This window comes from Aulonocara sp. 'chitande type north' Nkhata Bay, linkage group LG8, assembly GCF_057382095.1.
Source record: "Aulonocara sp. 'chitande type north' Nkhata Bay isolate Kocher_YH1m ecotype deep benthic linkage group LG8, A_spYH_male_GT1.1, whole genome shotgun sequence".
Taxonomy (NCBI): domain Eukaryota; kingdom Metazoa; phylum Chordata; class Actinopteri; order Cichliformes; family Cichlidae; genus Aulonocara; species Aulonocara sp. 'chitande type north' Nkhata Bay.
This window is the reverse complement of record NC_141351.1, coordinates 11,183,412-11,198,165: the sequence shown is the minus strand read 5'-3', so window position 1 is coordinate 11,198,165 and position 14,754 is coordinate 11,183,412. Positions and strand designations below refer to the sequence as shown.

The following is a 14,754-nucleotide window of genomic DNA, read 5'->3' as shown; positions in this document are numbered from 1 at the left end:
CTTTGGGGGGAAAAATTAAAAGGAGACCGAGAAGTTTACTTCCCTCTAAAGCTACCTACGACTTCTTTAAATATGCAAATAAGTAATGTATTATGGTTTTCCTGGAGAAAATAATTTGTGTTGCTGTGTGTTACATCACGATGTATTCCTGTTACATAAGAACAACGTAAACATGAGGCTACTGTCGCTCACAGTAACACAAATTCCAACCGTAACAAGAACATACAGTACAGAGGGTCTTTCTTTTAGTGTTGTAAGTTTGAACACAATGCTGTTTCTATGACTGTAATACAGGAAGAAAATACAAGTAATTAGAACTGAATGCAAAAATCAAGGCTACAAATAACTAAATTAGCTTAATAACTAAATTAGGCTTCTGTAAGCAGTTTTAAGACTCATTTAAACTAATTTAATATCTTAATCTTAATTTCTTCTTTTCTTTCTTCTTATAAAATACTAATTGTCTAAATATGTGGGTATTCATAGTCGATTTGCTAAAATGTTAAAATTCACCTAAAATAATCAATTTCAATTCATTTATTTGATAGTGTGCCCGACACAAGTAGACATTGCTTTTCTGTTGGATGGTTCAGGCAGCGTATCTGTCTCTGATTTTCAAACAATGACGACGTTTGTGGAAGATCTAATCCAGGCATTTCTGTCAATTGATGCACAGGTAAGACACTGTACTACCTTTCAGTTATATCGTATTACAGACACAAATAGTTTCACCCGCTTTTCATTTATCTCCATAAAAAAAGGCTATTTTATATTTTTTTTATATTGTTTCTCCCTTTCTTCAGTTTTCTGTTTCCCAGTTTTCCTCCTTACCTCGGGTTCATTTTTATTTCAAGAAATTTTCCTCATCTGGATCACTAAAGACTGAAATCGATGGAATCACACAGCTGGGGGGATCTACTGATACAGCTGGAGGCATCAGACATGTTGTGTAAGGGTTGCAATGATATTACTGAAGCACTACAGTTAAATCATCTGGACAGACTTCCTGTGCAGATAATTTCTGTATTGACTGATGCAAGAGTTTTAAAAGAAGAATTTGCATTAACTAGATTTTCAAAATACTAAAATGTCCATGAGCGATTATACAAAACAAATGGATGCATGCAAAATAATAATCATTCATGCAATTTACTCTATGATCAAAATGTGCACTGTAAAAACATGTTTTATGTTGAAATTAGATTTGTTTATTTTTTAATTTGACAGAAACAATGTTTTCACACCACAAAGAGGTTCCAGACCAGATGTGAAGAAAGTCTTGATAGTAATTACTGATGGAGAATCTAATGACCGGTATGACCTGGGAAATGCAGCACAGGAAGCAGGGAATCAAAACATTGTTCGATTTGCTATTGGGGTAAGTACCTCCATTATTTAAACCTGCATAATGTTTAAAATTTATACTAATAATGTGTTTTGGTTATTTATTAGACTACAGTCACATGTTCCTACAGTATATGGAGCAAAGTAATGAGCCACCTACACAGAAACCATGGAAATCTGGGCCGTATCATCACACTGTTTTTACACTATTGTTAATGTTAATTTCTCCTCTATTGGGTTTCTTCACTGGCTTCCTGTTGAATTCCAAATCCTGCTCCTCACAAACAAGGTCTTAAATAATCAGGCTCCATCTTATCTTAATGACCTTATAGTACCATATCACCCCATTGGAGAACTTTGCTCTCGCACTGCAGGCTTACTTGTTCTTCCTAGATTGGGAGAAGTGGAATGGGAGGGAGAGCCTTCAGTTTTTAGGCCCTTCTTTTGTGGAACCAGCTTCCAGTTTGGATTCGAGAGACAGACACTATCCCTACTTTCAAGATTAGGCTTAAAACTTTCCTTTTTGCTAAAGCATAAAGTTAGGGCTGGATCAGGTGACCCTGAATCCTCCCTTAGTTATGCTGCAATAGACGTAGGCTGCTGGGGATTCCCATGATGCATTGATTATTTCTTTTTCAGTCACCTTTCTCACTCACTATGTGTTAATAGACCTCTCTGCATCTGCATGGCAGATAACCGTCCCTCTTTGAACCTGGTTCTGCTGGAGGTTTCTTCCTGTTAAAAGGGAGTTTTTCCTTCCCAAAGTGCTTGCTCATCAGGGGTCATATGATTGTTGGTTTTTTCTCTGTATGTATTATTGTAGGGTCTTCCTTACAATATAAAGCGCCTTGAGGCAATGGCTGTTATGAGTTATGAGTGGTATCTAATTTCAATAAATTTCAATAAATAAAAAAGCTAAATTAATAATGGATATTGTATTAATGTCTGTATTAAACAGACTGTATTAATCTTTGTATTAAACTGTATTAAAGTTTTAATAAAATCAGTAAATAATTTTGCATTAAATGTAAACACATGTTTTAAACAACCCTAGGTGGGGAATGCATTTATTAAGCCTGAAGCAGAAAAAGAACTACGCACCATTGCATCGTCTCCCTCAGACAATCACGTGTTTCAAGTGCAGAACTTCAACACACTTGAAATAATCCAGCAGAGTTTGCAGGACAAAATTTTTTCCATTGAAGGTAAATTATATATTTAACATTTAGCAAGCTTTGATACAATTTCTGTAAATGTTACATTGCATTATTGTATCATTGCTTGAGGCTAAAGGTCGATTTCACGAAGTATTGGTGAAATGAAAAATAACTATTGAGGCACCTTTATAATAAACAGATATCATTACACTAAATTACTAGTGTAATGCGTTGTGTTGTGTCTATCAATAAACCTTTTTATATTTTATATTTTTACAGGATCTCAAACCGGTGGAGTCTCACTGAAAATGGAAATGTCTCAAGAGGGATTCAGTGCAGTTATTGTGCCCGAGGTAATTAAAACTACCTGAAACTCACCAGACAGTCTAGTCATAGAAAGAGAGATTCAAACACTTTTTATAAAAACAAGAGTCCAGATTTTAAAGGTAAAATAAATTGGTTATAAAATGTATTTCCTGTCTGCACTGTAGGGAATTCAGATGTCTATTGTTGGTGCAAACCAGTGGAAGGGAGGCTACGTGCAATACACAACAGGAGGCCAGAAGGTGAAAACATATGAGGATGTGTCTTTTGAGCCTGACAGTTATCTTGGTAAGAATATTACAGCTTTAACAATCTAACTCATACACATGTAATCATGTATATACACAGCTCTGCTGTAATTCTTTCACACAAATACGTATATCAGATTTTATATCTATCTTCTCTTTTTGCCTACCTAAATTCTAGGTTACTCCATGGCAACTGCTAAAACCCAAAGTGGTTCCCTGACAATTGTTGGTGCTCCAAGATATAAACACAGAGGAGCTGTGGTCGCTGTTAATAGAGAAAGCTTTGAAAACCAAAAGATTGAGCCGTTGGCATCACAGGTATGTATTTACAGCAAGACCAAACCGAATGGGATTATTAACTGGTAGTAAATACTTTCTTAAATACAAATTGTTGTCATTTGGCTTTATGTGACTATTTTCATCAATAATGTGTTTCTTACACAGTATCAGACTGGTGCATATTTCGGGGCAGAGGTGTGTACCATGGACATAAATAATGATGACATCACTGATCTGATCTTCATATCAGCCCCAATGTACACGGAGCCTGATAGAGAGGGAAGAGTTTATGTTTGCAGACTAACTGGTTTGGTAAATCACAATTTTATGTACTGCAATTAAATGAATCAGTTTATTTTTCAACTTTCTTAATAACCATATAATATTCACTCTCCTGCTTTTAGTTTGTAGAGTGTAATTTTGATGATCCGTTAGTACTAAGAGGACATTTAGCTGTCAAAGGAAGGTTCGGCTCTTCTCTTGCTGTGCTGCCTGATCTAAACTCAGATGGATTCAGGGATTTGGCAGTTGGAGCACCTTTGGAGAATAATGGTGAAGGCAGCATCTACATATTCCACAGTGAAGGAGGACGAATCAGTCCTACTTACTCACAGGTACACAGCATCAAAGAACTCACGAGGATATATTAACACAGTTATCATTTAAGGCCCATATCTATACAATAAAGTTTGATTAATTAAAATATTTCACGTACACAGAGAATTACTGGCTCTGAGGTCCAGTCAGGACTGAAGTTCTTTGGAGTGACAATCAGTCAGTCGTCTTTTGATCAGAGTGGTGATAAACTACCTGACTTAGCGGTGGGTTCAAAGGGCACGGTTGTCTTACTGAGGTAAGTCACAGTCCAGATAGATACTCCAGTCATGTGTTATTATTGTCTGTGGTATGTCTACCAACTTTGTCAATGTCAAATGAATGCGCCAACTGTCAAACGATTAGGTCAATTTGAAGACCTGTGCATTGGTTTTATATAATATAATAATGAATCATAAATCATCATCAATGATAAAGTGATTCATGAAAAGTAATTTTTAATCTTTAATGGAATACATATGCAGGATAAAACAGGCATCTATTTTTTTCTCCCAGAAGTCACGTTATATGACTTAAAGTTTATCATGTCAAAAGCCTTTCTGATCATGAGATAAAAAATTTTTTCGTTGCGACATGATGGAACCCAGGAAAATGGCAAAACATGACATGCATGCGAAGTTGCAGTAAGCTGCCGTAACAGCAGAGGGAGCGATTTTATTTCAATCCGACGTGAACATTATCACAGGAAAGCGTTTTAGCAGACATTATTAACACATTTACATGTTTATACATATTAGACACCTAGCTTAAACGTTTTTGGCAATTAAGGACCTTGAAATGTTCTTTATACGTTTTGTGTTCACTATTGATTTGTCTTTACATATGTTATCTCCCTGTGCTGGTAATACAACTTTTGCATGCAGAAATGCAACTGCATGCGTGTCCACTTCATGTTTTGCAGAAGCGTGAAATAAAAATGGTGGTCTGGTGTCTATTACACGTTTTGCCATCATATTGGGTTGCATAATGAGAGGTGCTCTGGTGACTAAAGGTGGAATAAATGTGGTTGGTTGAGACTGAAGTCTCAAAATAAAATGCGTAATTTATAACAGTAGCCTTGTTGTTCTAAAAAATAATTTCCAAGCAGAAATGGAAATGACTACATTACCCAGAAAGCTGCTGTACTAATTGAAAAACCAAATGTTGTTCATATGTGCTTTTCCTTTTTTCCAGATCAAGACCTATTGTAATGGTTGAAGTCGAGGTGTCATTCAGCCCAAACCAAATCCCTACTCAGAATGTAAGCTGCTCAAAACCACTGCAGAACACAGCTACAGTCTGCTTTACCATGAGCAGAGTGTCTACAGTTGATCGAGGTTCTTTATTCTCCTAACTTTTTCAAAATCAAAATGGCACTGCCCATCCATTTTCATTTTTTAGTGTATGTACATTTGTAACATTTTAAACTCTGATTTATTCCAGCTCAAGCTAGAATTAATTATACTTTTACACTCGATGCTACTCGCAAACCTCCAAACAACCGAGCTTACATCAGTGGGAAACAACGAGAGGAGCCTCGATCGGTCATTGTTGACTTAAGTACACCAAACTGTTCAACTGTAAACTTCTTTATTGAGGTAAAACAACATCAGAGAAAAACTAATATAACCAAAAATCAGGTTCAATTTGGTGAACAGCAGATTTTGTTTTCCATTTTGCTTTTAAGAGTCTTCCAACACGGAACCTAAATCTAACACTGCTGTCTTTTTGCAGGCCTGCCCAGACGATGCTCTCAATCAACTTTCCAATGAGCTCAAATTCACATTTGACGGTTTTCCTTCCAACACAAATCTCAGACCAAGCCTTGCTCAGCAGGCTCAAACAACAATAATTTATCCTGTAAATACCTTTAAAAATGTACTAGCTGGACATGAACTGAAGAACACAGCATTAGTTTTGACCTTATTTTTCTGAATTAACTTTTTGTTGCCATAAAATTGACTAACACTTCTTCTACCGAAGAATTCTTGGGTGTGAAAAGGACTTTGCTGTTTTCCAAAAGCGTATCAAGAATATTCAATTTGTTCAGATTAACAAAAATGTAAAAGTAAAGTTAGATGACAGAACAAACAGATTATTCGTTGGATTCACCGATGTTTCATTTATTATGTAAATAATGTGTAATATACATACTTTTCACATCATGCTGTGTTCCATAGTTAGGGTTTGAGATCAACTGCGGCACTGACAACAAATGTGTTGATGACCTAAAAGTGGACTTCAACTTCACCAGGTTATTATATTATATTATATTATATTATATTATATTATATTATATTATATTATATTATATTATATAAGGCAGCACGGTGGTTAGCACTGTTGCCGCACAGCAAGAAGGTCCTGAGTTCAATTCCACCATCAGGCCGGGGTCTTTCTGTGTGGAGTTTGCATGTTCTCCCCGTGTTTGCGTGTCTGTTGGCCCTGTGACAGACTGGCGACCTGTCCAGGGTGTACCCCGCCTCTCGCCCTATGACAGCTGGGATAGGCTCCAGCGCCCCCCGCAACCCTGAAAAGGATAAGCGGAAGCGAATGGATGGATGGATATATTATATTATATATTTTGTCGAGAACTTTACAATTCACCAAGAAAGCATCATGGTCCATTATTCTTTACACAGAGACAAATACTCAAGAAGCTGTTTTTTTGACAATTATTAAAGAAACACGAAACAAAAGAGGCATCAATCCACTTGCACAAAATTAATCAACAGCATATCAGCTCACCAGTGGGCAAATGGGCTCCTAGATGAAAAGAGTATCAAAAAATTGCCAATTCACGTATATCTCTTCTCTACACACCTTCACACTAATCTGCAGGTTAAACCGGGGTTGCATAAAAAAACACAGCGCAAATGCCCCCACCAAAGGCACCCAGACACCTCCACTTCAGGCCCTCAGGTTCTTAATAAAACAAAATACAAAAGTCATTCATATTTCAAAAAGATACGAAAAACCAGCAAATATGGCCTTTCACATACAACACATACATAAGTGTCATACATTAAAAGGGCTCAAAGATTTGACCAATACACAAAACATAATAAAACAGCATCAGCATTGAAGCACAGCATATATGTTACATACTACATATTTTGAATTCTAACATAGTATGTTAGAATTCAACACAAATACATGCTATATTTAGCTTATGGAAAGCTCACCAACACAGTGCAATCTGTTTTCCTCTTCCTTTATTCTCGTCCTCTGTCAGATCCTCAGAGGTTAAAGTGGGCATTGATGAGCTTTTGAATGTCACAGTCACAGTGGAGAACAGAGGAGAAAACTCCTACAACAGTCGCGTTATTCTCACGTACCCAGCTGGACTCTCCTACAGGAAGTTCACCATTCAGCAGGTAAGGCATCAGGATCAAGTCTTTATCAGTTCATCACTGATCTGCTGCTCTCCCAGTGCATCCAGAAGTCATTTTATTTACTAATAAAGGGAAGAATTGAGTGCAAATCCTTGGACAGTGAAGATGGTTTATCCCGAGGAAGGACAGACTGTACTATTGACAAGCCAATTTTCAAGAGCAAAACTGAGGTTTGTTTTTTTTGATGCAATTTTCTCTTCTCACTTCTGCACAGTTTAGTAAAAAGATGTGAGGGAATCAAGATTTCTCTCCTTTATTTCAATTAAGGCTTTCTTCATTGTCTCCTATGGGATTGACACCAACAGTCGACTTGCGAGAAAGATCTTTGTCACTGCAAATGCCACCAGGTACTGTTCATTTGGTCATTTAGGTACTCCTTGTTTAATAACCCCACAGATACAGTACAACCATTTCACTTCTCTCTTTCAGTGGAAATCAAGAGAACACTACTACGAGTGAAAGCTACGAAATGAAAGAGATTGCTGTGAAATACAGCATTTCCATGACATTTGAAAAGTACGTGTGTTTGTATTTGTAACAAAGGAAATTATTTGCAAGCCAACATTCTTTTGTCTTACACATTATTTATATAATGTTTAAATGTTTAAATCTTTCTAGCACCCTCAGCTACAGCAATTTTACTTTTGGGATAAATAATTTGCAGAAACCGGTTCGACAATCAGTCACGGTAAAATATAATAAAATATAATAAATATTATTGTGTGAATTAGACCTAACCATTATAATGCTTGACTGCCTTTGTCTTTTCTCCCCATGTTTTAGGTAACAAATTATATCAGAGCGCTTAATTTCACTGTGGTGATCAAGGTTCCAGTGAAGCTTGATGAAAAAGAGATTTGGGTGAATTTGAGCAGCCTACAGGTAATAGAAAAGATACAAAAATGGGTCACAATTAGCTGTGTGATGGGTGAATTTGCTAAAATTAGGATCAATCACCCTGAAATTAATGTAAGTGTATTTCAGATTGCAGACTGTCAGAGAGGAAATGATGAAGCACCAAATGTCACAGATTCTGTTCCAAAGATACAAAAGAATAAAGTGGTGGTAAGTATGCCTCTGCACTTTTGCTACCTGTTAAAACTGAACCATGGTGCAGATTCAAAACATAACCTTGTACTGAATCACAGATTTGTTTCATTCAATTTTTTTTTAAATCACCTGCAGGACTGCTCTGTAGCCATGTGCAGAGTGTTCAAGTGCAACACCTTCATGGGAAGACTGCAGAGTAGGACATACGAAATCTCTGCCAACCTCAGTTCAGGATGGATAGAGCAGGTAATTAAAGGGTAGTTTTTTTTATAAATGATTTATACATATTTGGATTATAGGTGGTCTTATGTACTTGAATATGATAACAATTTCTCCCTTAAATTGAACAATATTTTTAATTCAGCCTCATCCTAGTCTATTTTTTTTTTCCATAGATTGGACTTCAATCTGCTAAATTCCTCTTGACCAGTACAGCCACTGTGGAGTATGACAAAGAACAATACATCTACTTTTCAACAGGGTCTTACAACAATCCTCCTGTTCGCAAGGTGACTTAGCATTACTTTCTCTTGTTTGAGATGTACAAGAGCTTAAATGTCATCCACATTGTGTCTCGTCATCTCTCAGATTGTAGCAGAGGTAGAAGTTTACCCTAAGCCAGATTTCACTAAAGCGATCATTGGAGGATGCTTGGGAGGGTTGGCTATTCTGGCTTTACTCACTGCTGGCCTGTATAAGGTGAAAGACTCTTCTTACACTTTTTCAATTCATTACATAGCTTTAAGATTTTTAGAGATCATGACCAGTTAAACAAAGGTTAAAGGTTTTTATAGTCACTCATATAGTTATTTTCATTCATTTTGTTTGCAACTGCAATACACAATATCTGCCTTTTAATGTTTTTTCCTTGCACTTCTAGGCTGGGTTTTTCAAGAGCAAATACAAACAGATGATGAACGACAGTACAGAAGATGGTCCAGGGAATGATGCAAGTGCACTCACAGCAGAATAAGAAAATCATATTTGTAGTTGTACATTTACTCTATATGAAAAATTTAAGGCCCAGTGTGTGTAGCAATGTCCATACTACCACATTTGATTGAGTCAACAAAAGATAGCTTGCTGTGTTTGAAATTACTCCTTTGCTTGCTCATTTACTATTATCTAATATAGAGGCTCCTAGCTGTGTCCTTCCACTACCTTCAGAAGCAGAAAACTGCTGAAATTAAATCATCCGAGCAGAAAAATACAACTGTCAATCAATGCCTTAAACTTTAGACACCCGAGGACAAAGGAGACACAAAGTCTGCATTCTCAAATGAATTAGATGAGATTAAATTTAGTCTGTGAAAGTCCTGTGATGGATTATGGTTGGAAGTGTCTTTTCAGGGTGACTTTTTCTTTGGTGAAGAATTTTACTCTCTAATCTGATCAACAATAAAATATGTGTTGTCAGCTTTGTGATGTGAATTTTTAACTAATCATCAGTGTCTATCCTGTGCAGCATGTAAACGCAACTATGCTTCCTTTTTTCATTCTTATTTGACTTATTATCTCACTTTTAATAAGAAGATAACATCAGCATATTCTTGCATAATTTATGTATTGGCAAAAGGACCATCATTTTACAAAACAGTGCTATAGATGTCATGTTTCCGCTGTGTGGCAGGCAGGGATTGGACCCAAGCGCAAACTCACGGGGACACGGGGGATAAATTCAACGGAACAAAAAAAACAAAAAAATCACTGGCGTACAGTTCACCAATAACTCAGGGGGCCGACCGTGCGGGCGGCAACGGGGAAACAGTTCTGGGGCCGACCGTGCAGACGGCAACGGGGAAACAGTTCTGGGGGCCGACCTCGACGGCGATAACGTCCAGCTGGTGGCCCGGAAAGTGGCCGGCGATTCCGAGGTGCAGAATGTGGCTTGGTCGGCAGCGTGGCAGCTGCAGGACCAGGCGAGGCTGATACAGAAGCTGAGGCTGGTGCAGAAGCTGAAGCTGGACCAGGCGACGCTGAAGCTGGACCAGGCGACGGCGAAGCTGAAGCTGAACCAGGCGACGGCGTAGGTGCTGCAGGCCACGGCGTGGCAGCCCCAGGTGGTGGCTGGACGGGCTCCTCGGGCCCCCCAGCTGACGTGGCATGAGGCTGGACGGGCTCCTCGGGCCCCCCAGCTGACGTGGCATGACCAGTAGGGACAGAGACCACTGGCTGAACAGAAGGCAGGTGGTGGAACAAATGACTAAGCTGAACACTGGGGAGATGGCTGAGCTGCACAGTGGGCTAAGGGGTGAGCTAACAGTAACACAGGAAATTGAACTATGGACTGGGCTGCTAACAGAGCTAATGGCTGTATCCCAATTCAGGGTCTGCAGCCTTAAAGGCCCCATTTTAAGGCCGATTACGTCACAGCGACGCGACGAAGGCTGTCCCAATTCGAAGGCTGCTCGAAATGCGGCCCTCAAATGCGTCCTTCATTTCCCTGAATTTTAAGGATGTGGCGGTGTAGACTTCGTGGCCCAACATATCCCAGAATGCATAGCGCGGCGGTTTGTGTGGATAATTTTGCCAAAAAAAACGGCAGATGAGGGGCGCCCGAAGAGTAAACTTTAAGTAAGTACTGAATATTATGTCACTTATGTGCAAATGTTTAATAACGAAGAACATTAAAACATTACTGTTGGCCACATGTCGGCAAAGTTATGTGACATTAGTGACGTTTGTACTAACTTGGTTTTAAAGCCTTTACTTTAAAATATACGCCGTTCAATAGCTGAGCTTAATCTTACAGAGAATGATCAAAGCTCATGTAGAAACAAACAAACAAATGAACAAAAGATTTTCTCCTTCATTTCTGTCAAACAAAGCTGTATGAAACGTTTCCAGCTGTTAGTATCATGGTTGCTAGGCAACTTGGGCAGCGCGACGGAGGCTAGACTGTCCCATTTCACAAGCCTCGCATTTCCGGCCTTAGCGGTCTTTGAGTACGCGGCCCTTGTGGACCGTTAAGGCTGCGTACTTTAAGGCTGCAGACCCTCAATTGGGATACAGCCAATGACTGAGCTATAGACTGAAATGCATGCAGTAGTGATGGTGGTGATGATGGTTGTGGACTTAACTCTCCTGAGCCTCTGGAACACAGGGAGGACTGCTGGGCGGGCTTGCCTGAGCCTTCAGCAGAAACAAGAACGGGTGCACGCACCTGCCGGACACTAGCCGTTCCCACCCCAGGAGTAGGTATGGGTGCGGAGACGGGCTGTATCCTGGCTGACCTCACCCTGGGGACCGGCATGGGTGCAGGGGTGGACTGGTTCACAGCCCCCCTCACCCTGGAAGCCAGGACAGGCACCGGCAACGGCTGGGCAGCTGCCGTTCTCACCCGAGGCGCTGGTAGGGGGTGCAGAGACTGACAGAGCCTCAGTCGGCCTGGAAACCAGAGCAGGGACCAACTGGGCCCCAGACTCTCACACCCGAGGAACTGATACGGGTGCAGGGGTACGCTGGGCCCGAGCTGCCCTGGGAGCAGGAACACAAGTAGGCAAAGGATTGGGCCCAGAAAAAACAGTCTTAGAATGGGCAGGCTCAGGGTTAAAATGTACTGGGTCAGCAAAAACAAACTTATCAAAAATGAATTTTGCACTTTTTCCACCACGCTTTACAGTCTTTGTTTTAGTAGTGTTTAAAGGGTTTGAAGAGTTTGACTTGTCCTTAATTAATCCCCCCTCCCAGGGAGCTGAATGAAAATAATTTTCCCAGTCATTGTCATCATCCATAAGGGAAGTTCCCCATGGATCAGAGGTGAGTTTATCGTTCTTCTCAGTTGTGGCTTCAGGTGGAATGTGTGAAAGGCAGTCATTATGACTCACCACCGGGAGTTGCTCAGCAGGTGAAAAGTGACGGCGGCGTGAGCGTCGCTTCCTCTGAGGTGAGGAATCTGACGGGGTGTACAGCTGAGCCTCTGACGTGCAGGACGGCAATGCAGAGGCTGGCGCATGAGCATCAGAAGAAAAACTGAGCACTCCCACCTGAAGCGGCCGAGGCTTGGGTGCGAGCGGGGCAACAGGCGGAGGCTTTTGGCAACTTCGGGGACCTCCGAAAGCCAGCCGATTTCCTCGGAAAATCCGCCCATAGTCAGGAGTGCGCCACGGCCTCCAGCGGAGCTCCTCCTCCAGCTGGGCAAAGGCAGCATCCTGACGCTCACGCAGCTGGGAGCGGTTTTCTGGGTCCGTGTAATGGTCGCGTTCTACCCTCATGTTTCGGCTGTGTGGCAGGCAGGGATTGGACCCAAACGCAAACTCACGGGGACACGTGGGATAAACTTGAAAAGCACAGCTTTATTGCTGGAAAAACAGCAGGCAGGATTCAGAGACAATACTAACACAGTACAGAGGAAACAGGAGGAACATGAGGGTAGAACTAAACCTAAGAGCTAGAAATCACAACCCAGAAGGACAAGAAATCTAGAAAAGCAAAACAGGACCCAATAAACAATAATATAGAATCAAAACACTGGGCCACAGGCCCAGGACCGTGACAATAGAAGTAAAAGACTTTACAGCTTTAAATTCTAAACCATCTGTGTCAGTAACAAAATAAATGCCAAAAATGAGATTGTGCTGCTTTTTGCTTAAATGTAACATTTTAACCTAATATCAAAACATTTCATGCACATGTATTTTTAAAGAAATTGTTTGCTAGAATATCAAACTAGCTGTACTCAAAGAAAGGTGTGGTTCAGCAATTGCAATCTTACATTGAGAAACAATATGCTAAAAATATTTGACCTGCACATTTGACCTGGCCCTCAAAAGTCTTAGCAGCCAGGTTAAAATGATGCATCTTCAATGAATTTGCCAATATTTTCAGTTGATAAACAAACTTATTATTGTTCAAATGCCCTCTAAAGTCTGGAGTGGGTTTTCAGGTGGAGATATTATATAGCAGCTGGGTTTAAGGAAAAATGAGCACAGCTTTAAATATCCACACCATCTGTGTCAGTAACAAAATAAATGTCAAAAATGAGATTGTGCTGCTTTTTGCTTAAATGTAACATTTTAACCTAATATCAAAACATTTTATGCACATGTATTAAAAAACATGTTTGCTACAATATCAAACTAGCTGTACTCAAAGAAAGGTGTGGTTCAGCAATTGCAATCTTACATTGAGAAACAATATGCTAAAAATATTTGACCTGGCCATCACAAGTCTTAGCAGCAAGGTTAGACTGATGCATCTTACAAGACTAGAAAAAAGAAGGAAGAAACGTTTAAATGTGGAAGAGGGTAGTGGCCTCTTCAACCTCTGTGCTCTTTCTCAACTTGTATTACAAAACACAGATCAAGTCTTGTATTATATATCTTTATTCTTAAAGCATCAGAGCCTGGAATATCATCCTAAAGAATGAAATTACAATTTTCCAAATTCTTGAGTATTTAGAAAATTTTGAAATTTAGGCAGTATTAAATTAATCACATTTTAAAACATGCATCATATTATCTACTACTAGAGGTGGGAAATAATGAAGTACAGACAATTTATTTCTGTACTTAAGTAGAATTTACAGGTATTTCTACTTGAGTATTTATTTTTCTCAAATTCAAAATTCAAATTTTATTTGCCACGTACACAGTCATACACAGTACAATATGTGGTGAAATGCTTGGACAACTGCTCGTGACCTAAAGAAAACAAAAAAAAGGAAAAGGCTATGAATAAGATAGGAAATAAATATGAAAAATTAAAAAGGGTAAATTTAACTAGGAAGGAATAAAATATAAATTAAGGTTAAAAATGAAATAACTGTACAACACAAATTAGAATGAAGGGTAAATTTAACTGGGAAAGAATAAGATAAAATATATAAATTAAAGTTGAAAATAAAATAACTGTACAACAAAATACACAATATAGAACTATATAAGAATGTATGAAGAAATATAAATAAATATATACACAATAACAGCAGCTGTACAAGTATTAACCGGAACTTTTGACAACTTTTGACAACTTTTGACTTTTACTCCCGACATTTTTAAACAAATATCTGTGCTTTCTACTCCTTACGTCAAAAGGGGCTCGTTACTTTAGGTTTGATGCATTTGAGGAGAGTTATTATTTCATGTCACTGTGGACCTTGACACATCAAACCAATTTGACCCTAAACAGAAAAAAATGAAAAGTCAGCTGGGCATACATTGTTCGATTTTTTCAGTCGCGTTGGTCAGCTCCTGCTCAAACTGTACGATTGAATTGCAGGGGTTAGAAGTTTGTTGGTCATGATGCAGGGTCTCACACTATACAGCCCAATGCTCTGATGCGACCTGAGTGCTCGCACTGCGTCTATAACATGAAGTGATAATATGAAGCTTATAACACAAAATCTGTCTCTCGCTCTCCTTC

The 14,754-nt window shown here is 39.2% G+C and overlaps 1 protein-coding gene across 1 annotated transcript; it reads left to right on the top strand.

Annotated features, from left to right (window-relative positions):
• Positions 1–622: 622 nt before the first annotated feature.
• LOC147323253 (integrin alpha-M-like) lies at positions 623–9,798 on the top strand. The gene is made up of 23 exons (XM_086304883.1): positions 623–676; positions 2,399–2,549; positions 2,781–2,854; positions 2,993–3,113; positions 3,252–3,391; positions 3,518–3,664; positions 3,757–3,966; positions 4,072–4,205; positions 5,141–5,283; positions 5,390–5,544; positions 5,681–5,806; positions 6,127–6,200; positions 7,182–7,323; positions 7,413–7,511; positions 7,609–7,688; positions 7,771–7,857; positions 7,960–8,029; positions 8,125–8,223; positions 8,326–8,406; positions 8,527–8,637; positions 8,787–8,900; positions 8,980–9,090; positions 9,272–9,798. The coding sequence occupies exons 1-23, from the start codon at positions 623–625 to the stop codon at positions 9,362–9,364; spliced, it is 2,616 nt and encodes an 871-aa protein (XP_086161009.1). The 3' UTR covers positions 9,365–9,798.
• The last annotated feature ends 4,956 nt before the right edge of the window (positions 9,799–14,754 follow it).